We start from the raw sequence: 24873 nt of genomic DNA on the forward strand, positions 1-24873 counted from the left end.
GCTAAAGTAAACACACCACATACTATGTACACACACAAGAACACACACTGGAGGGGACAGACTTGAAAGAAATATTCAAAAATGTAAATGCTGATTATCTTTGCATGTTAGGATCACAGTTCACGATAATTTTTAAAATAATAGCTTTGGTGAATTTCAATACATGTATAGATTCATTAACTACCCCCACAGCCAGAACAGCAGAGCCCCCCAAAATTCCCTTGTGCTGCCCCTTTATAGTCAGTCCTTCCCCATCCCTCGTCTGCTCTCCATCTTCCCCTTTAGTTTGAATGTTTAAATTTTTTAAAGTAATTTTCCAAATCAGAAAGTCATTGACCTTAGGGGAGTGAGATTAAAGTTTAAAAGAGACTCTCTTTAAAGGTACAAAGACACAAAAGTCTTCATTTTATAGTGACTGTATTTATGTTGAATCTCTTTCAAAAGTATGTAAGTGAACTATATGTGGTTTTGCTATTCTGCAACTTATTCAGGGAAAATGTTATACAGTGTATTCCAAAACAAATATAAATTATTTTCCCACTTCTGTGTTGGATCATTTATGCTAGTGATCTCTTCCATAAATAAGAGCAGTCTGACCAACTAGAATTATCAGAGGCTTAGAAACTTTCCATGCCATGAGCATATTTCAAGATTTTACCAAATACATAGCCATTGATTACCAAGCTAAAGAAAGAAATAAAAATATGAAGTTCACTAAAATAAGTGAAAGATTTAACTACATAACTACTGTGGACAATTTAAAGTGAGATTTCCTACTCTGAATTATTTTAAATTATATTTTGGAGTTATTTTTATTTTATGGAACAAAGCTTTTCACTAGGAATCTATAACAACAACAACAATACTCATATTTTAAGTGCCTTTGGAACATTAATACCCTACTGCCTCTCAAAATCAACAAGTCTAAAACTAAATTCATCATCTTTCTTTTCCCTCCACTCCAACCTCTTAATTTCCTCCAGTTTTTCTCTTCCCTCTCTGATATCAGTTAATGGCACTACCATCTCCCCACTGGCCCAAACCAGAAACCTGTAAGTCATCCTAGTAATCTCCTTTGCTCTCTGTAATCTCCTTAGTAGGTCTTACCCTCCTAAATTTATCTCAGAACTGCCCCCTTTCCCTTCATCCTCAGTGATCAGGCCTTAATTCAGACCTTCTATTGTACCACTATTGCAATTGCAGTAGACTCCTAGCTAATCTCTTGTCCTCCTGTGTCACTCCACTCTACCCCAGCACCCTCTTCCACAGTGCGTCCAAAATGATTCTTCTCCAAGATGCAAATATAATCATACCATTCCCCTGCTTAACTTTTCCATGGCCCTGTATTACCTGTAGGATAAATTACAGATCATTATTGGCATACAGGAAACCCCATAAGGCAGTTGCCTAATTCCCCAACCTGTCATCTTTCTCTACTTTTGTGTTTTCATTTGTCAGGAATTCTCTGCCTCATATATCCTTGCTGAATTCTGTTTTTCCTTTAATATTCAGGTATTATCACCCTCAAGAAGCCTTTTTGACACATATTCCCAGGGATAAATAGGTGTCTGTTTTTCCTCTGTTCTAGTATTGCTCACTGGAACTGCGTCATGATCATTTTTGTATCCAGAGAATCCCAGTTCCTGGCACATATAATATGTGCTTGATAAATATTAGTTGTTCAGTGTTTACTTTTACATAACTTGCTGCTGCAAAGAACTACTTTCCTGTCTATTTACTCATATGATCCTTTATAACAACCCTGGAAGATAATAGGGCACATTTGTTCATTTTTCAGATGGTAGAAGTAATGAGTGTAGTTGATCAGTAACTGGAACTCAAATCTTCTGACTCCCAACCCAGTTTGTGTGTGTGTGTGTGACTACATCATAAATCTTTGTAACGTGTTAACCAAAGACATGCATAGTAAGATGTCCTGGTAGTAGTTAAATTATATACAGTTGCTGAGCTTTAAGAATACAATCATTGTTTTTTGTTTTTTTTAAATAATCAAATCAGGTAAAACAGTAGAGATGTTCTTATTTTGAACAAAAGTAATACTAGACCATAGTGACTTGGAAGGATATAGGAATATTTGCTACAAAATCGTACTGCCTTCATAAACTAGCATGTTTATACCTTTTCTTGCCAACAAAGTAATCTTAATTGAACATTTGAAAAGTTTAAACTTCATATCGCCTTTTGTTTTCTATAGTTGATCCTGTTTCTCATATTACCTTTTGAACTGGTAGAGTGTAAAGTGTTGGAGTAATTTGTGAAAGGAGATGGTAGGAGAGAGTAGTTTGTACTGTATTGTGCAATTCTAGAGTGTGTTAGTCTATGCATCGAATGTCTGATCAGTACCTGAGTCACATACACCTACTTATAGCTTTACATTCCTGTAGGTGCACAAGATGTTTTTGTGTTTCCTTCCAAAGAGAATAGTAAGGATGAGAACTAATAGAGAAACTCGACTTATTTGTTTCATTCTTCTTGAATGTGGTGTGTTGATTGCTATTTTTAAGTTCCATGTCATGTAATTTAATTAAACTGACTGTTGAAATTTCCTTCTGAAAGGTTTCACTGGAAGAAAAAAATGCAACTATTGTTTATGACTCTAAACTACAGACTCCAAAGACCCTACAGGAAGCTATTGATGACATGGGCTTTGATGCTATTCTCCACAATCCTAAGCCTCTCCCTGTTTTAACTGAGACCGTGTTTTTGACTGTTACTGCTTCACTGGCTCCTCCATGGGACCATATCCAAAGCACATTACTCAAGACCAAGGGTGTGACAGACATTAAAATTTCCCCTCAGCAGAGAACTGCAGTGGTGAGAATAATCCCTTCTATAGTGAATGCCAATCAGATAATAGAGCTAGTTCCGGATCTCAGTTTGGATACTGGGACTCAGAAGAAGTCAGAAACTTGCGAAGATTACAGTATGGCTCAGGCAGGTGAAGTCATGCTGAAGATGAAAGTGGAAGGGATGACCTGCCATTCGTGTACTAGCACCATTGAAGGAAAAGTTGGGAAATTGCAAGGTGTTCAGCGAATTAAAGGTAATATGTCTGATATTGTTTGTTTGATTGTATTGTAAGCCTTAGTTTTCTATTTTGTCCTTTTCACTTTTGCATTTTTCTTAAGCATGCCTTTTGAATCTGGGGGACTAGACGGTTACTGCTTCACTGAAGTCTGAGGTACAGCGTATTACTAGGATTAATGTCAGTAAAGTTAATGATTATAATTAAAATTTACACAAATCTTGAGCTAGCAGAAAAGGCAGCAAGGGTGGCAATTCATGGAGTTCAGGGTTCTTAGCATGCCTGGTGTCCACTTTACCTCTTATATGTTTCTGTTCAGACATGCAGAAACTTGGAGGCCACAGATATAGAGGGCACATCTTTTACTTTTTTCCAGTCTGTATCAATAACATTTTCTGGAAAGAACAGAATTATTTTAAGAAGGGAACATGACAACAATGAGAGAGAAATAATTATGGGTGGTATTGATTTTGTCTACAGCATGTTTTCTGCTGGCCCAGGAATAACTTAATTAAATAATTATTTTTCTTTCTGTTAACTAGTTTCCCTGGACAACCAAGAAGCTACTATTGTTTATCAACCTCATCTTATTACAGTAGAGAAAATAAAAAAACAGATTGAAGCTGTGGGCTTTCCAGCATTCATCAAAAAACAGCCGAAGTACCTCAAATTGGGAGCTATTGATATTGAACGTCTAAAGAACACATCAGTCAAATCCTCAGAAGGATCACAGCAAAGGAGTCCCTCACATACCAATAATTCAACAGTCATTTTCATCATAGAGGGCATGCATTGTAAATCATGTGTGTCAAATATTGAAAGTGCGTTATCTACCCTCCAATATGTAAACAGCATAGTAGTTTCTTTAGAGAATAGATCTGCTATAGTAAAGTACAATGCAAGTTTAGTCACTCCAGAAACTCTGAGAAAAGCAATAGAGGCCATATCACCAGGGCAATATAGAGTTAATAGTATAAGTGAAATTGAGAGTATCCCAAACTCTCCCTCCAGCTCATCTCTTCAGAAGAGTCCTTTGAATGTAGTTAGCCAGCCTCTGACTCAAGAAACCGTGATAAACATTGATGGCATGACTTGTAATTCTTGCGTGCAGTCTATTGAGGGTGTGATATCAAAAAAGCCAGGTGTAAAATCCATACGAGTATCCCTTGCAAATGGCAATGGAACTATTGAGTATGATCCTTTACTAACCTCTCCAGAAACCTTGAGACAAGCAATAGAAGACATGGGATTTGATGCCTCTTTTTCAGGTAATTATCACTTTTTTCTTTTATCTACACTTTGCTAATTCTTTGGCTTTTATCAATGAGAAATGAGTAATAGGCACTGCAGTTCCACTTTTTGGAAATAAGACATATAGAGGTAGTCAGCAATGTGTACAAAGATGCATAAGGATGTTTGCTTAATTATTTACAATATTTTAAAACTAGAAACATTAAATAAATAATGATACCTCCATATGATGAAATGCTATGAAGCCATAAAAAATTATGATATTAAAGATACTTAATGATCACAGGAAAGTGTCTGAGATATTTTGTTAAATGAACAAAAAAAAAGCTAAAAAGCTCTATATTCAGTATGATCAAAATTTTATAAACACATATAAGGATTTATACCATGTATGTGTTATTTATGTATATGAGTGAATAAAATTTCTGATAGGGCATGAACCAAATTTTAACAGTAGTTACTTGTGAGTGGTAAGATAAGATGACAAATTAGTTTTCACTGTGCTTTCCTATGTATTTTAAGTTTTTTTGTGTATGCATGTTTGTTTGTATTTATACATATACATATATAAAACAGGAGAAGCAAACATTATTTTAAAAAGAAAAGGTAGAAAAAATAATAGAATTTTAACCATAGTTTTTAATTTAGCCATTTAAATTAAACTGACTGTAGAACTAGGCATAGACTACAGTCTTTGATCAGAATGAAGGATATTGAACAGCAATATTCTCTTTTCAAGCTCACTAAAATTGAGAAACAAAAAAATTAAACACATGTTCAAATTTTTATGGTAGATAAGTGTCAGTGGAGGAGGACCCAGAGACATAAACATTCTTAATTTTCATATTCATGACAAATGGTAGAAATTGTGGAATTCTCACTTCTTTAAGTCAAGGTGTTGTTCATATACCATGAAATTCACCCTTTTAAAGTACACAGTCCAGTGGGTGTTAGTATATTCACAGAGTTTTGCAGCCATTACCACTGTATAATTTAAGAACATTTTCATCAGCCGCCACAAAGAAACCCCATACTGGCTGGCAGTCATTCCCCATTTCCCCTTCCCTTCCCCCAGCCCCTGTTATTTACTTTGTATTTTGTCTTTATGAATTTGACAGCTCTAAGCACGATGTAAGTGGAGTCAGAATATCTGTCCTTTTGTATCTCTTCTTTCACTTAGCATAATGTTTTCAAGGTAACAAATGTTCATCCATGTTTGTGACATGTATCAGTACTTCATTTCTTTTTATTGCTGAATAGTATTCCATTGTATGTGTATACCTTATTTTGTTTCTCTGTCAGCTGATGGAAATTTGGGTTGTTTCCACTCCTCTACTATCATAAATGATGCTGCTATGAGCATTTGTTGCAAGTTTTTGCATGAATATATGTTTTTATTTCTCCTGGGTATATGTCTAGGAGTGGAATTTCTAGGTCATATGGTGAATATGTTTAATGTTTTCAGGAACTGCCAAACTGTTTTCCAAAATGGCTGCACCATTTTACATTCTCACCTAGAATTCTCACATTAATAAAAGAAAATCTCAAAAGACTAAGGTTCTTGTGCTTTAAAAAAGAAATATACAGTTCCCTATTAGAAAACTCGTACAGAATACAAAAATGTCAAAGAACCTCCAGTATTAAAAGTCTGAAGAAAGTATATAAAATCCATAATTGCAAAAGGAAATAATTATGAAACCAGAAGAAAAATTTAAATTGAAAATATTAGAAGTGAAACTTCCATCAGGTAGCCATAAAAAATTACTAAAATTGATTTCAGCAAAATTTTAGTTGTATCTATTATTGTTTACAATTTAAAAACTTTTCAAAAAGTGACAATATTTGTAATTATATTAATTTGCATTTCACTAATTCATAATTATTCCTCAGAGTTTCTATTAAATTAAAATACTTTGGTATACATAATGCACTGTGTGTCAATGATGGACACTACATAACCAAGTTTACTTTACATCAGTATCAGTCAGAGAGGTTACTTATGTTGTGATATTCTTTTTAAAAATCTTTTATTGGGGAGAATTAAGTTTATTTATTTATTTATTAATGGAGGTACTGGGGATTTAACCCAAGATCTCGTGCATGCTAGGCACACACTCTACCAATGAGCTATACCCTCCCCCCAATACTGTGATATTCTTATGCCTCCTACATATAGGAATCATATCAAATCACACCACATATGGTATAAAACTGAAATATTTTCATGGTCAAATCTGGTATCTGTTATTACTGTAAGCAAGGACCTCACAAACTTTCAGACTGACCCCCAAATGAAATTTGTCCTATTCTCTTGTGTCTTTATTTTTGCAACTGAAAGTATGGTTCACAGATCAGCAACAGCAGCATCACTTGGGAGCTAGTTAGAAATATAAATTCTCTGACCCATTGCAGTTGCATTAAATAAAAATCTACATTTTAATTTTAATAAGCACCCTAGGTAATTCAGATGCACATTAAAGTTTGAGAAGCACTGGTCTAAATATTTTGCTGCTTTGATTTCTATGATTAAAATCTCTGAGTTATATCTATATTAACATTGTTCATTTAACAATAATATAATATTAAGTAATATAATTAAAATAGCTAGTATTTATGAGGTTTTATGTAACCAATGTGAACAGAGCAAAAGCAACTTTCCAGTTACCTTAGGTGGCTTCAAAGATGGACTCATTTAAACAATAGGAGAAATTCTGATCAATCTAGTAAGTGGAATTCAAGAATACTTGATAGTCTCTGGCACCATGTCTATTATCTACCTAGTCCTCAAGAACCATGAATGTTGATATGTTCAGTAACTTTTAACAATAGCTTTTACCTCAACCTACTATTGTCAAGGGCCTCAGGAATCAATTATTCAGCAGATAATTACCAGGATATGTATCCCACATCTGTTAGGGCTTATCATAAACACATTAATGGCCATGATGAATAGGTAAAAAACCTTGGCACGGTGAATGTGACCATAAAATAATTGATGAGTTGTGACTGCAATAACCCATAATTGGGATAAAAGGTTGATATCAAATGACTGCATTCTGTGTTTCTGCTAGAAATCAATCAGACTTTACAATGCCCCCAGAATTGTGGCTACCCATTTTCTTAATGCCGGTGTTAGTGCTGATCCAGGCTTCACAGTCTATTACTCTGAATTTCACTTTCATGTAATACTAGTCCTAGGTGGGCCATAAATGTTAAAGGAGATAGTGAGAAAAATGGGAGGTGCTTTTTGTCCTGACCTTCAATCTCATCATTCTCTTAAAAAGACATATGATGTATGAAGTTAAGTCTTCACTAACCAATTAAAGCAAACAAAATACTCAATGAAATTCCTTTCCTTTTTTGTAACTTTTTATCTTTAATTTCAAGCTTACAGAAAAGCTACAAGAATAGTACAAAGAATTTCTGTTTACCAATTTCCTTCAGATTCCCTGGTGGTTAATACTTTGCAACATTTGTTTTATCATTCTCTTTATCGACAGACAGACATATATTCAAACACACATTACACACATATATATCTTTTCCCATATATATCTTTTTCTGAATCATTTGAGAGTAAGTTGCAGACATGATATTTATAATTATCTTAAGCCATTTTCTGATTATGTATTTATTCTTCACATTACTTTAGACACTGAACCTACCAGTTTTGAGGATCAGATTGGAAACCCTTTCTTGAAATTTTTGGACTCTTTTCTGATTGTTGCCTCAAGTGCAGGGAAGTCAGCCTTCCTTTTGAATTCATTTAAGCATAAATAGTGTTGCTACAGTGTATAGAAAAGCTAACTTAAGAAAACTAGCCATTTAATTCATTGTGGCTTTTTAACACCTTCACCGCCTCTGTGGAAGATGGAAGCTTTTGCTCTTTTTGCCACACTCGCTGGGATAAACGTCACAATTTTGTGAATTTTTGTTGAAAAGTCATGCCAATGTAGCTAAAAGGGATTGCCTCTATGACTTAACTTAATACTGTACTTCTATTGTGAGAAAGTTGCAGATGGCATTGTGGTTACTTCTGTTACCTGAAATCACTAAATTACTCTGGAACAAGACTTACAGTAATTGGTAGTGTAAACTTTTTTCATTGTCCAAATTCAAAATTAAGTCTTGATAGTAATTGTGAGAGAATGGATAAGCTCCTGCTTAGATAAAAATAAGGTTTTTTCCAAAGCCAAAGCTATTTTCTTTGGGCAAAGGAGCCTCCTTTTTGAGTTAAGATAATGATACTGTTTAGTAAATTTTGCCCTCTTTGTTCTAAATAATGCTCTTGTAATCTGAATGAATAAATACAGTTTTTTTAAAGTGATTCACTTAAGACCAGAGACAGACTAATTTTGGAACTGGGAGAATATAGTCCTTTGCTATTCAAAGTATCCTTTGCTATACCCAGACTGGCAGTACTGCCATTACCTGGGAGCTTATTGGAAAAGTAGAATCTCAGGCTCCACCCTAAATGTACTGACTCAGAATTTGCATTTTAACAAGATCCCCCAAATGATTGTACGTGCATTAAAATTTGAGCCATTATTGTAACTGATTTGAGAAGTGTAGATCATTATTCATTAGGGAAATAATGAGGCTTTTGTTGAAGTTCCTTTAAAAGATGCCTTTGTTCAGCATTCTGAAAGCCAGCTCACCTATGTGCAGGGTTTCCTCTGTAGGCTAGCCAAATAAACCTGAACCAGTTTTTTGCCCAAGGGGAATAAATTACAAGTTAGATAGGTTAGTAGAAATTTCTGCTTCTTTTCATCCTTATTTCTGCAGAAGAGTAGAAAATCCTTAGCTATTTTGCAGGTGTGTGGATGTGCTAAAAGGAATAATTTCTCTCTTCTTGGGAGATGATTAATACTGCAGTGGATAAACTAAAACAAAATAGCAAATTTTCTGAGACTGCCAGGGAGCTTCTGGGATGCAGAAGCTTTCCACCGTTCCACAGTCCATAAACATTCTGCAGAGATATTCTCTTCATATTCCTTTGTGAAAAATGAAGATTACTGCTGACTTACTCCTTGCCTCTTCTTCCATTGTCCACAGAGACATTTTAATTTTAAAAATACTATAGATTAGTGTTAAAAATTCAAACATACAGAGAAGTGCCTATAGAGGAAATTTGTTCATCTGTCTGTTTTTCTATTCCTGCCTTAACCCCATTCCCCAGAAGTAGCCCCTATTAATGATTTGGTATGTACCCTCCTAGGCTTTTTGATACGTTTCTCATATATACACTCTAACAATTTTTAAAAGACATTATACTGCAATGCTGTTTTGTTAATTGCTTTTTATTCCATGTACTATATCACGAATTGCTTTAATGCCAGTATGTAAATCGTTAATATGATGATAAAAATTCATTATAAAGATAAGAGCTATGTAGTTACAAACTACCGTCTACCTGGGATTTGGGGTGGAAATAATGGCTGGAAAACTTGATATAACGTATATTCAGTTAGTTCAGATTTCCCTGAGAACTGACTGAGGGGACAGTATTTAAATTGGAAGTCATTTCCTGGAAAGTGTAAAGGTAACATTGCTCAGGGCTCTAGGTCCATGCTGGTTTTAAAGGAGTGGATTGACAGTGCCTGGAAGTGTGGATTGTGATGAATGACAAAGATGCAACTGAAGAATACCTCAAATGAAAAGAATCTTTCCCTGTCTACCAGATACAAATGAGCCGTTGGTAGTAATAGCTCAGTCCTCATCAGAAATGCCACTTTTGACTGCAACTAATGAATTTCATACCAAAATGATGACACCAGTTCACGACAAGGAGGAGGCAAAGACTTCATCTAAGTGTTACATACAGGTCACTGGTATGACTTGTGCTTCCTGTGTAGCAAACATTGAACGGAATTTAAGACGAGAAGAAGGTAAGACACTCTTAAAGCCTGTTATTTCATGTACTGGTGTGAGGATTCTGTCCTTTTTGTCCTCTTATGTATTTTGTAACCATGTTTATGATTCTTGCTAAGGCTTCATAAAGACTATCAGTGATGTGCAGGACAACCTTGACTTCCTGACAGCCAGTTTTTGTTAGTGTTTTGTTCCCTTATAGTTCCTGTCTTGTTTACCTCATGGTCACTTTTTAATATCAGTGAAATTTGTAGTCAAATGGCAGAAGGAAATACATAAGATTACTATTCTTTATGGACCTTGGCTGTAATGGACTTTAAGAAATGTAAATTTTCTGATAAAGCTATGTGTAAAACTGACAACTAGAATCCATAAGTTTCAATATTACTATACCCATACCAAGCACCAGACCAAAACCAAGTTTGTTTAGAATTATATTCTTCTCTTCCAAGAGTTTGATCACTGATTTTTGTTTGTGGTAATTATTCAAAATTTACTTAATGTTGTGTACAAGTTTTAACTGAGGTTACAAAATCTTAGAAAATCTATAATACATATAGTTATGTATTCAGTCACACTCAGATATTTTAGCTTACAATTTTGCACTCACATTAATGGACTTCACAGTATGGTATAGTAGATGTGTTAACCATAGAGATATGTGATTATTTTTAATAAGCCTGAAGTCATGGGTTGGTACTTAGGCAGCCCCAGCCCTAGGTATATTAATGATACATGCTGTTAGTCACGAGGGCCAAATAAATATGATTAGTATAAGCTTATCCCCACTATTGGGGAAATAACTCAAAGTATATAGAGTAATAATGCAGGCCTGTGGCCAGTAGAATCACCTTAGATATAAAGGCCAGAACATTACTGTAACTAAATGTATGTTATACAGAACATCTTCAGTTCAGTATTATCTTGTCCACATTCTGTCATTTCTGCATCCTTCATTTCAGCCTCCTGCATATTTAATTAGAATGCAGTCAAGGCTAAAGCTTATACTTTAAGTGAATAAAAAAGAACAGGAGGGAGGTTGCAAGCAAATGAAGGCAAAAAGGAGTTTGCAAGGTTCTTTTTTAGTTTTAGAACAAACTATTTTTGGGCAATTCAGAAATAGCCTTTCTCATGAGAGAATGCCTATGCCAATTACAGATCTTTTTTTTTAATCCGTTAAGCTGATTCTTCCAATTACTTTATACTACCCCTTTACCACCTCTTAATCTGGTTAGAAATACCATTGGCCTATGTGGGGTCACTCACTACATTCACTTTTTTTAAAAACTAAGTGGCACTGGTCTTCCCTCAGTTTTGTCTGTTACATTTCTAAAAATGAATAGAAAAACTTCTAATTATAGTTTACAGTAAGAATTTAAAAATTATCCATAATTTATATAAATATGAAAAGTATTTTTAAAACTTGAAAAAACAGATTTTCTTTGTATTTCTCTTTTGCTATAGATTACATTCAACTGAAGCAGAAAGATTTTTCTACTTTCTCTATACCCTCCTGACACTTATTACTGACACTTTCTCATGATCCGATCCTCCGAATCATTTGGTACCCACAAAGTCCAGAGTGTAGCCACTTATATAGAAAACTTAGATTATATTAGATACTTTGTTTTCTTATTAAAAACTATTATTAAATAAATATTTGTGATTTTTTTATCAAACCCCAGAGCTGACCTGTGGACTTTTGATCCCTATTCCCTATCTGATAGCCACCAACAGCCACAGATTCCTAGAAAGAACTGTCATTCCTGCTATCCAGAATTTATTTTCTTCTTGGCAATGACAGTAATTAATAGCTGGCACAGAGAAGTAGGATGTTATTAACAAAATGCTTACACCAGAGAACAGCAGTTTATAAAATGAACTCCTTTGTTAAGTTGTGTGGCACATTTTTTTTCTAGGAATAAGAGCATCTCAGATTAGTGTGTGCCAGACAGTAAAACTTGAGAGAGAATGACTATTATTTGATAATATTATAATGTATATGTTGGTACATTCTTAGATTCTTTGCTACAAGTGCAGTGATTTTCTAAGTGTACGAGTTCCTTTCTCTAGGTCTCTGTCTTCTGAGTTTGTAAAAATACTTTATATTCTCACGATAAGGTCTCAACCGATTGCAATTCAGGGGCCTTATTTAGATCCCAGTTCAAACAAACAGTGTTAAATAAGGAGTTGTAAGACAGTTGTGGAAATGTGAATACTGCCTGGATATTTGATGATATTGAGGAATTATTTTAGGTTTGAGAATGGTATTATAGTTATTTGTTAAAAGGGAAGAGTCTTTATTGTTTAGAGATATGATTTAAATATTGTTTAGAGATATGTATTTAAATATTTGCATATGAAATGATCTGATGTCTGGGATTTGCTTCACGGGCAGGGAGTGAGTAGTTAGGAATACATATGAAACAAGATCAGCCCAGTATTATTGATAATTGTTGAAGCTGAGAGCTGAGTTCATCCAATTTATTCTGCTGTTCTCTCTTTGGTTCAGTCCCCAGTGCCTCCATTAAATAAATAAATAAACCTATTTACCTCCCCCTCAAAACAAATAATAAACACAAACAAAATTTTTTAAAAAGTTAATAAATTTCTTCAGATTCACTTTAATCCTTTCACGATTAAAAAAACTACTAAAACTGTTATAAGATTACTCTTTTTATGAAGAATGTTATCTGAATTTTTTTTTTCTTATCAATGTTTCTAGGAATACATTCTGTGCTTGTGGCTCTGATGGCTGGCAAGGCAGAAGTAAGATATAACCCTGCTGTTATAGAACCCCCAATGATAGCTGAGTTCATCCGAGAGCTTGGATTTGGAGCTACTGTGATAGAAAATGCCGATGAAGGGGATGGTGTTTTGGAACTTATTGTAAGTAGGAATTCTTGTGTGATTTCCAAGAAAAACTTGGTGAGGAATCAGAAAAGAGTTCCAAAGATAATTAAATGTTGATAAAATAAGACATAAAATGAAAATTAAGGAAACTGGAAAATGGAAGGATAAGATGTAACTTAATGGTGGCTATCAAGCATGGAATATAAAAGATAATTGTCATACCTCTATTAAGAACCAAAAAACAAGGATTGGGTTTGAATGAACAAAAGAAAACCAAATTTTAAAATATACTATGATTTCTACCTAGTAGCATGTAAAAGAATAAATTCCAGACAAATTAAAGACTTAAATTTTATAAATGAAGTCATAAAGCCAGGTGAAAGGCATATTGGTTTAAAATGGTAATTTTGTCCAACCCAGCAAATCAGGTTTTATTTGTATAACTTAAGCAATGAAAACAAACCAAAAAAATTTAACTCTGTACCAAAATAAGTTCCAACTCAAACAAAAACTTGAATATAAAAAATGATACTATAAAATTACTAGGAGAAATATTTGGAGCTTTTTCTCACTATATTACTATAAAAATTTCAGACATCAGAAAAGTCAGTTGTATAGTTGGACATTTATACACACGGCCTAGATTCTACAATTAACATTGTACTGTACTTGTTTTATCATACATCAGTCCATTGTGGAAATAGTTTTAAACTCACAAAGAAGTTGCAAAAATAGTACAGAGAACTTCCATGTAGCCTCTTCTCAGCTTTTTCTGATGATGACATCTAATCTATGATTTAAAAAATAATATTAGAGTTGAAAGAGTCTTTTTAAATACCATACAAAACCCATAAAAGCCAAGATTGATAAATTCAGGTACATAAAAACTTCTTGGGAGAAAAAACACCATAAGTAAAGTCAAAAGGCAAGTAAAATAATTGTAATTCATGTCATAAGTAGAGGTTAATTTTCTTAATATATGAAGAACTGTTGTAAATCAGTAAGAGCCAGCAACCCAAAAGAAAGCTGGCAAAGGATATGAAGTGGCAGTTCACAGAAAAGCCAGAACAGTACCTCTTTAAACATATGAAAAGATATTCGGGCTCACTTATAATAAGAGTAAAGCAGATTAAAACTGCACTGAAATGCCATTTTTTCACCTATTAGATTGGTAAAGGTAAGAAGCAATTGTAACACTGTGTTTGATCTCTCATATATTGCTGGTGGAATGTCGAATGATATAAACTTTTAACAGGAATTTGGCAATATCTATCAAAAGTAAAATTTCACATAGCCTTTGCCTCAGAAGTTCCACTTGTAGGAAATTATCCAGCTGATATATTTGAAAATGTATGAGATGACATGTGTGCATTATAGTATCATTTGTAATAGCAAAAGATGGGAAAAAACCCAAGTGTCCATACCATAGGATACTAAGCAGCTATTAAAAAGAATGGATTGGTTTTTTAAAGACTTCTAAAACTTAATTTCCTGTATAGGGACCATACTTTCTTGTTTCATTGCATGTCTCACAGTTTTTTGTTGAAAATATAATGTGGCAGCTCTGGAAATAACATTCTTTCCCTCTCCTCAAGATTTGTTCTTTGTTGCTGTTTGCCATTATTGTTTGTTTAGTGACTCCTGAACTAATTCTATAAAAACTATGTTTTTTGTTGTTTATGGCCACTGAAGTCTCTGCTTGGTTTGCACAGTGGTCAGCTAATGAGTGGACAGTGACTTTCTTAAATATCTGGAACAAGTTAGTACCCCAGTCTTTGCTAAAGAGCTCTGTGTAAATGTTGAGGCATGCCTTGAACACTCAGCCATGCAGTTGTCAGTTTTACTTTGGCTTTCAATTCCTGCTTCTACAGAGCCTAAATCAGCCTGAGGTGAGAAGTTAAAGCTTTTTCAGTTCTTTCCTGAACGTGCACGTAGCCCTGGACATGGGCACAACCTTATGCATGTGCATGGCCTTCTAGACTCCTAGGAATATGTTGGAGCTCTTACGGACATCTGCTGCCCAGCTTTCCTTTTTAGGCTTTTTTGCTAGCCTGTTGTTTGCCCCAGCTGTTTTCCATTGGCTCAGGTAGCCACAAGGTTAAATAATTTCCTTTAATTGTTTTTGACAGATTCGCCTGAGGAAAAGCCTTTTTGTACTCACTGAGCTCCAGTCAGGACAAACACAGACATCTTTGCAAGTGGGATATTTTAGAGAACCATCAGACAGGTCAAATAATGACAGTTCTCTGGGAATGAGGCTTTGAAGTCACTCCACTCATTTTCTGTCCTCTCTGATGGCTTCCTTGATGCTGTTTTCCACCCTGATTATGGCCTGTTGGTCTTCATAGCTACCACAGCTGGAGGAGAGGGGATGGGAATAAGGCAAATTATAATGCCATATAGTTTGTTGTTTTATTGGGATTCATCTGATTTTCCTGAATAAATGCTTCCTGCATTGCTGCAAGCTTTTTTTTTTTTAACATTTTTTATAGGTTTATAATCATTTTACAATGTTGTGTCAAATTCCAGTGTTCAGCACAATTTTTCAGTCATTCATGGACATATACACACTCATTGTCACATTTTTTTCTCTGTGAGTTATCATAACATTTTGTGTATATTTCCCTGTGCTATACAGTATAATCTTGTTTATCTATTCTACAATTTTGAAATCCCAGTCTATCCCTTCCCACCCTCCACCCCCCTGGCAACCACAAGTCTGTATTCTCTATGAGTCTATTTCTGTCCTATATTTATGCTTTATTTTTGTTTAATTTTCAGATTTCTTTTTAAATCAATTTTTAAAAATTGAGGTATAGTTTATTTATAATATATTAGTTTCTGGTGTGCAACATAGCGATTCAACATTCTTATAGATTATATTCCATTTAAAGTTATTATAAAATATTGGCTATATTTCCTGTGCTGTACTATAAATCCTTGTAGCTTATTTATTTATTTGATGGTAGGATAAATTTTTTTAATGTAGGTACTGAGGGTTTAACCCAGGACCTCATGCATGCTAAGCGCATGTGCTCTACCATTGAGCTATTATCCTCCCCCTATAATTTTTTAAATTGAAGTATAGTTGATTTACAATGTTGTGTTGGTCTCGTGTACAGCATAGTGATTCAGTTGTACGCATATATATTCTTTTTCATTATAGGTTACTATAAGATACTGAATATAGTTCCCTGTGCTATATAGTAGGACCTTGTTATTTATCTTGTAGCTTATTTATTTTATACATAGTAGTTTGTACCTTTTAATCCCTGTCCCTGTCTTGCCCCTCCCCCTTCCCTCTCCCCATTGGTAATCACCAGTTTATTCTCTGAGTCTGTTTCTGTTTATTATATTCATCTATTTGTTTTATTTTTAGATTCCACATATAAATGATTAAGATACAGTGTCTTTCTCTGATTTATTTCACTAAGCATAATACCTTCCAAATCATCCATGTTGTTCCAAGTGGCATTATTTCATTCTTTTTTTATGCCTGAGTAGTATTCCATTGTGTGTGTGTGTGTGTGTGTGTGTGTGTGTGTGTGTGTGTGTGTGTGTGTATAATATCTTCTTTATCCATTTATCTGTTGATAGAACTTAGGTTGCTTCCATGTCTTGGCAGTTGTAAATAATACTGCTATGAACATGGAGGTACATGTATCTTTTCGAATTAGTGTTTTTGTTTTCTTTGGATATATATACCCAGAATTGGAATTAACGGATCATATGGTAGCTCTATTTTTAGTTTTTTAAAGAATGTCCATACTGTTTTCTGCAGTGGCTGCACCAGTTTACATTCCCACTAACAGTGTACAGGGTTCCCTCTTTTTCAACTTTCCTGAAAAACTTGGTTCTGACAATTTTTGCCAGTTTTTTCATTGCTTTTATGGAGGAGAGAATTTTCAGAAATCCTTACTCCACCATTAATGATATCCTTTAGGTAGATATTCTTGAATAAATACTTTGTAATTTGCTATATACTCTTTTTGGTTATTTCCCATAGTATTTCAATGGTTGTTTTTGAAACCTTTGCCAGTTTTATCATTCTTTGGGGAAAGGATTTGCTGTGTGAGGAGTTCCTCACTCCAGAAGTCCTGCCTCTTCATTTTAGAATTTAATACCCAACTGAAGTATAACCGCATTCAAGACATAGGGCAAAATACATTTTTGAACAAAAGAAAACACTTTTGTCATCCATCAACAGAAGTAATATTAAAGGATATATATATGTGTGTGTATATATATATGTATATATATACACATATACATACACACACACATGTATATATTTATACTTTAGCAATATGAAAGAAGTTTAGAGGGAAGCAAGACATTGAATACAAGAAACAATGATAGGTGTCAAGTCCTCTATCACTGAGTGGTAACAAGAAGAGGGAGACTTTTAATGAGATCCTCTTCTATTTAACCTTTTGCAGCTGGGAGCAGATTTATTTAATGTGATATAAAAACAGTGATCTAATAATCAAATTTAAAGCATATTAATAGTGTGCAGATAAGATCTTGTATCTTAATCTCATGTTACAAGAGTTCTTTTAGTTTAAAGTAATAACAAACTTAATAGAGGGAAAAAGTATGTTTCTAAATAACAAAGCCTTTGTCTTTAACAGGTGAGAGGAATGACATGTGCCTCCTGTGTACATAAAATAGAGTCTACCCTCACAAAACACAGAGGGATCTTCTACTGCTCTGTGGCCCTGGCAACCAACAAAGCACATATTAAATATGATCCAGAAATTATTGGTCCCAGAGATATTATTCATACAATTGAAGTAAGTCCCAACACTTTGCATTTCTGTGTTCTCACCTATTCAGTCAGCACTCCCTTGAATCACTTCTGGTTTGTGTCAGATAGAGACAATGAAAAAATCTGACTATTTTGTTACTCTGTGGAGAATATCTGTCTTGAAGTTTAATGTAAATATGTCTGTCCTTTTTTTTTTGGTCTTTGTCAGGAAGAGTTAGGCAGAGGCACATTAGCACTGTTAATCAGGAGCAGACTTAAGGTAGAACCACAGATCATTTAAAACTAGAAAATGTGAATAAAGTACAGTTTGTTAGGAGTAAAATTCATATTAATCACTAAGAAAGTAAAGCATCCTGCCAGATGCTTTATTGTTTGTTAGGTCAAAGCAAATGATATATTTTTTTCTTATTTATTTATATAAAATTTTTGAGGGGGAGATAGTTAGGTTTACTTATTTATTTATTTTTAGAGGATGTACTACAGATTGAACCCAGGACTTTTGTGTATGCTAAGCATGTGCTCTGCCACTTGAGCTTATACCCTCCCTGTCACAAATGGTATCTTTTTAATTTAAAGTAAGAAATTTAAAAGACCAAACCTTTTTCTTTGTGACAAATTCATTCTGTATTCTTCAGTAAATCTTAGAGGTAATACATGTGAAAGTGTTTTAAAAGTTTCAGTGTGGTATAGCATTTGGTGTTCTGATGATCTAAAAAGCATATTAATAGTTCAGATAAGAGCCTGTTAATGTAGATCGTAGTACCATTAACATCTTTGTGAAGCTGTAGTGTTAGTGAGTATTTACTATGTGCCAGTTACCAAGATTGCAAAGCTTCAACTCTTGATTTAATTCTCACAACAGTGCTGTCATCTTCATTTGGAGGAAACTCAGGTTAAGAGATGTTAAGTTACTTACCCAAAGTCTCATAGCCAGTAAGTGTCATAGCTGGAATCTGAGCCTAATCTTTCTAACTCCAGTGCTCAAGCTTGTTCTTTTCACTGTGCTACATGACCAACAAATGTAAGATGGCAGCATTTTCCCTAGCAGTTCAAAATAATAGTGTATGTTACTGTCTATGCTCATATAAGTCTTGCTTAGGTGTAACTTTCTTTCAACGTTTTGTTTTATTGAGGAAATTTTTCATTTGTGTCCTTTTTTCTGATAGAACAAGAGTAAAGACTGCAAATTCTTGTATAATATATTTAGTATGGTGATAGCTTTTATGGCCTAGTATTCAGTTTTCTGTACTTGTTCAGGGGATGGATGGGTAGATGTCAAAACTAAAATTAAAAATAAAGTGATAAATATTCATCAGTACTAGTAGATGCTTGTCTAAGAGCAAAATTTATGATTTTACTGATAAATTCTTCCTTTATTACATCATCAAAAACTCTGTCAGCCTGACCAAGTTATAGATTCAGCTTTTTTCCAAAATTACTTATTGGAGGCTTTCATTTACTTTTTGATATAATAAGAATCTCTCCAGAGAACAACAGCACTTGAATTAGATCAATAGTTTGAGAACAGTAGGATAGACATTAGCTAGAGTTGAGGAAATATTTATTTCTTAGATGAAAGATTAGGAACAAAGGTAATTAAGAGAAGGAAGCACAACTTCATCTTTGTATTCCCCAGGGTATTTACACTCAGTAATTGAGTTGCATTGTCCTCAATGACAATACCATGGCTTAGAATTTCTGTACATGATATTGATACATTCAGTGAAATAATTGTTCTCTTATGAATTTCCTTAGAGCTTAGGTTTTGAAGCTTCTTTGGTTAAGAAGGACCGGTCTGCAAGCCACCTAGACCATAAACGAGAAATAAGACAGTAAGTACTTTTGGAATGTCAGCAAAAAGCAGATTTTTGACCCCTTGTTACAAGTTTAACATTCTGTTAGCATGTCAATGTTTACAATATCATCCTTACACTGGGTGGGAATTGGTCACAATTTGTATTTCCCTATAGTACATAGGATCTTTAACCATTAGCTACCTACTCAAATGATTTTTCTTTTCTATAAGATGGCGACGGGCCTTTCTTGTGAGCCTGTTTTTCTGTATTCCTGTAATGGGGCTGATGATATATATGATGGTTATGGACCACCACCTTGCAACTCTTCACCATAATCAGAACATGAGCCAAGAAGAAATGATCAGCATTCATTCTTCTATGTTCCTGGAGCGCCAGATCGTGCCAGGATTGTCCATTATGAATTTGCTATCTTTTTTATTGTGTGTACCTGTACAGGCAAGTGAAATGTTAGCAAGTATATTTGTTACTAATGAAAAATAGCTAAAATGTGGCAGGTGGGGCTATTTTAGTTGCAAAACAAATACTACCCAGAAGTATGATCATTTTATGCTGGATGCTTTACAAAAAGAACCTTAAACTGAGTGGTTAAAGTAGATAATAAATTCCATTATATTTATATTAATTATATTATAAATAAATTCTATTTTAAGGTATTTATAATTAATTTATTCTATAAAATAACCATAATAATTATTATATTATTATTTTTGTTATTTTTCTATGGCACTTAAGTTCATTAGTCTCTGTATGTTTTCAGCCCTTCTTCTGAGGTAAACTTTTACTGTGGAACACTTCCATCTAATAGATATATTCCCTTTTCTGATCCTTATAAAAAGCAATAAAGATTTTAAAAACATCTTAGTACATTTCTCTGTACTAATGAAAAATAAGCTTTTCAGTTATGTTTCTCAACAAAAACAGTGAATAGATCCAATAGGTTGTGATATACCACTTAGGTTGAATTTTGAAAAGAAGGAGGTGAGTTTTATATAAAAAAATCATTTTTAAAAGATTGGAATTATTTTCCTAGTTCTTGTTTTTCCTAGCTTTAAAAGGAAAAATCCAAGAACTATTTAACTTCCTTTATATTATGGAATATCCATTGGATCACAGATGACAGCTGCCAAGGGCTTATACAGCCATTTGAATCCCTACACACACATATCTACTAAAATACAAACATTGTTTCAGCTTAAAATCTCTCCTTATTGTTTATGGATTAGATAAAATCTAAAGGAAGTTACCATTGATACTATATCTTAGTTATTAAGGTATATATGTGAATTTCAGCATTTTTAAAAAAGCAATGATTACTGTTTCTATATTACAGTTTTTTGGAGGCTGGCACTTCTACATTCAGGCCTACAAAGCACTGAAGCATAAGACTGCAAATATGGATGTACTGATTGTGCTGGCAACCACCATTGCATTTGCTTATTCTTTGTTTATTCTTCTGGTTGCAATGTATGAGAGAGCCAAAGTGAACCCTGTTACTTTCTTTGATACTCCTCCTATGCTATTTGTGTTTATTGCACTAGGCCGGTGGCTGGAACATATAGCAAAGGTAAAGTGAGAAAGATTGACATTTGTTCAAATCTTGGGTGGATAAATGACGGTAGTATATTCTAGACCAATTATTGGAAATATACATCCATTTATGTAGTTAACCATGTACTGAAAGAAACATTTTTGTTTTGGCAGTATTTTAGGTTAAATATTCCTTTAGAAGATTCACCAAATTTATGGAATTTGTACTGTAGATTGTACAGTATGTCCATGTTTATTTTTAAGGGAGAGACATTTGAGAAGTACTTGTTTTATTTATATCACATTATTAATGGAACAATTAGTGTGCCCACAAGATTTATAATAATGATGGGAAATAATTTACCCATTATCCCATGCTGTAATGGAAATTACTTTCTAATCCTGTTCCACATACCTTTATATTTTACAGAGTGGCAAACACTGTATACCTACCACTTTGTACCCTTAACAGTATAAAGTTTTCCTCCCATTTTTGCAGTCTAGATAATTATTCAGTATTTCTGAATACTATTCTCTCAAATCAGTGTGCTTTAATTTACTAAACTGTTCTGGTTTTATTCTCAGTTAGATTGTTTCCACTGTATAAGTTTAGATAATCCTGCATTAAACATATTCATGTTTAATAGTTATTTCTGTTGAATTAGTATCTTAGGATAAATTACAAAGGATATAAGGATATTTATAAAGGGCATAAATCTTTCTATGGCTCATGCTACTAATCTTAATTTTTGCCATTACAGGTATGTTAGTGAAGTAGTTTTGCTACAACTTCATCCATCAGCACTGACTCTTATCTAAATTCTTGCTAAATTAGTAGGCATTAAATGGCATCGTAGAGTTGCTTTAGTTTGCACTTCTTCCATTAATAGCAGGGATAAACATTTTTTCATGTATCAGGTATTATATTTCTTCTTAAATGAGTTGCCCATTTATGTCCTTTGCCCATGTATCTTTTGGGTTCGTGATGTTTTTCTTATTAATTTACATTATTTATTTATAAATTATACCTAATAATACATTTTATATTTTGTGTACTTCTTATTTTTGAAGTGAAAAATTTTCTAATTTGAATGAATTAACATTCCTAAAGCTGTCTTTTAGGTAAATGTTAAAGATTGTATCTTTATTTTACATAAGCCTTTTTCTTCCTTAGCATTGTTAACATGTTTCTTTAAATTCATAGGGCAAAACATCAGAGGCTCTTGCCAAACTAATTTCATTACAAGCTACAGAAGCAACTATTGTTACTCTTGGCTCTGATAATATCCTCTTGAGGTATTTATCTTCATTCTCCCTCCTCTTTTTAAACTTCTTATGAAAAATATAAAATATGCACAGAGATAGAGAGGTTATAATGAATCCACATAATCTATCTTCCAGATTTAACAATTATTCACATTTTGCCACACTTTGCTTCATCTATGCATTCCTGTCTTTCTTTTATTTGTAGCAATAGTATTTTAAAGTACATCCCAGTCATATGATTTTACTACAGATATTCCCATAGTATTTCTAAAAAAGGAGATATTCTTACCATATCACATTTAATAAACTGAACAATAATTCTTTAGTATGATCTAATACACAGTCATATTCACATTTCTTCTGTTGTCTCCAAAATGTTTCTTTGTTTGAAATGGAATTCAAACAAGGTCCCTGCATCACTGTATTTGTATTGCATTATAGTTGATGTACAATATTATAAAAGTTGCAGGTGTACAATATAGTGATTAACAATTTTCAATGGTTATAATTCATTTACAGTTATTGTAAAATATTGGCTATATTCCCTGTGCTGTACAATAAATCCTTATAGCTTTTTTTATACATAATAGTTTGTACCTCTTAACTCCCTAACTCTATAGTGCCCTTCCCCCTTTCCATCTCTCCACTGGTAACCACTAGTTTGTTCTCTATGTCTGTGATTCTGCTTCTTTTTTGTTATATTCACTAGTTTGTTGTATTTTTATACTCTGTATGTAAGTCATATCATACAGTATTTGTCTTTCTCCTGACATGTTTGTTTTGATCTAGAACAGCTCCTCCCTCCAGTTCTCCGTCCCTCCTTCCTACCCCATTCCTCCCTCTTCATACAATTGACTTGTTACAGAAACATCTATCAATTGTCCTGTAGAATATCCCACAGTCTGAATTTATCTCTGCTTCCTTCTGGAATCATTTAACTTGTTCTATAACTCCTGTAACTATCTGTAAACTGGAAGTTAGAGCTAAAGCTTGATTAGATTTCATTGTTTTGTGTTTCTCATTTCTTTCCTCATAAGATGATTTAGGCAATTTTACACAACAAGTAAATTGTTTTATTAAATAAAACTCATTATATTATTTATAAAGGTTTCACTTATTTGTCCATTGACCATTCAACAAATATTTAGAGTGCTACTTTGTGCCAGGCACTGAGCTATTCCCCAACAGTGAAAAGGACGGCCATTGTAGTTCCTGGCTTAAATGTTGGTTCTAACTTCCATTGGTAGCAATTATGGAGCCACAAGCTTGATATGAACTAAAAAGCTTACATGGAAAGATCAGAAGGAGAAGCATATTGTCATGATGCTTTTTATTTTTACTCATATCCAGTGAAGAACAAGTGGATGTGGAACTTGTACAACGTGGAGACATCATTAAAGTGGTTCCAGGAGGCAAATTTCCAGTGGATGGTCGTGTTATTGAAGGCCATTCTATGGTGGATGAGTCCCTCATCACAGGTATGTTCTTTCAGAGGATCATGACATGAAAGTGAAGTTAATCCAAAGTGTTAATTAAAAATAGGCATGAAAGTTGAAAAGCTTTTGTAGAAACTATGAAATGAGTAAATAATATGCAAAGAGAATATGGTTTCTTTTTAAGACTGTATTAAATCAGTTTTGGTAGATTTACCTTGTGGTTTTAGTTATGCTATTGAAGGCTCTTTTCACTCAACATTGTTAGTTACTAGCAATGTATGACCAGAGGACGTTGTCTCATTTTGCTGTAGAGCCCAGTAGACTTTGGCAGATTTTCCTGAGCAAATACCTATTGTGTCTTCCCGCTTTAAAGATCAATCTAGTCTGAGCTGGGCTAGGACTTCAGGTTTTCTACATTAAGTCCTGCTCTAAAGAGAGTAGGTCTAGAGTAGTTTTAGAGCTCCTAGATGACTAAGGCCAAGCCAGAGCAGAACCAAAATAACACCTTTCCTACCTCAACCCTCAGGATAGTGCCGAAGAGGCTCAGCTTATGAACCGTGTGGAAATAATTTAGGATTCTGTGTTTCTCAATAGGGGTACTATTGCCAGTTTGGTTGGGGACAGTTCGTAGTTCTGTGGGACTGTTGTACACGTGGTGCATTTAGTGTCCCTGACCCACTAAATTGGAGTAGCAGCACCCCATGCCCCACCAGTAATTAGTACAAATGAGAACTCTCTCCTACATTTCTAAATGCTCCTTGGAAACAGGTTGAAAACCAGTGCTCTAAGACTAGGGTGAAGCTCCAAAAGTACCTGCCACTAAGAGCTAACACATTAGGTCTTTCTGGTTTAAAATATACATCCTTGGGTTTGGCCCAGAACTAACATAAGGAAAAAGAAAGGGCAACTTTCACGTAGGCATTTGTCCAGATTCTATTTCATGAGGTAAGAATCTCCTATCGAGATATTTTTTGACGATAAACAAATAATGGTATATTTCAAGATAGTATTTATTTATGCTCCCTAAATCTATCTTTA

At 34.0% G+C, this 24873-nt stretch overlaps 1 protein-coding gene across 1 annotated transcript in view; it reads left to right on the top strand.

Annotated features, from left to right (window-relative positions):
* Nucleotides 1-24873, top strand: part of ATP7A (ATPase copper transporting alpha) — a 123538-nt gene that overhangs the window by 69384 nt on the left and 29281 nt on the right. The window contains exons 3-12 of the mRNA XM_010950594.3: nt 2578-3064; nt 3589-4314; nt 9979-10185; nt 12894-13057; nt 17653-17814; nt 19545-19621; nt 19816-20041; nt 20937-21170; nt 22338-22429; nt 23750-23877. Of these exons, the coding sequence (XP_010948896.2) occupies nt 2578-3064; nt 3589-4314; nt 9979-10185; nt 12894-13057; nt 17653-17814; nt 19545-19621; nt 19816-20041; nt 20937-21170; nt 22338-22429; nt 23750-23877 (2503 nt within the window). The remainder of the gene's footprint in view (nt 1-2577; nt 3065-3588; nt 4315-9978; nt 10186-12893; nt 13058-17652; nt 17815-19544; nt 19622-19815; nt 20042-20936; nt 21171-22337; nt 22430-23749; nt 23878-24873) is intronic.

The sequence above is a fragment of the Camelus bactrianus genome, chromosome X (genome assembly GCF_048773025.1).
Source record: "Camelus bactrianus isolate YW-2024 breed Bactrian camel chromosome X, ASM4877302v1, whole genome shotgun sequence".
Lineage (NCBI taxonomy): Eukaryota > Metazoa > Chordata > Mammalia > Artiodactyla > Camelidae > Camelus > Camelus bactrianus.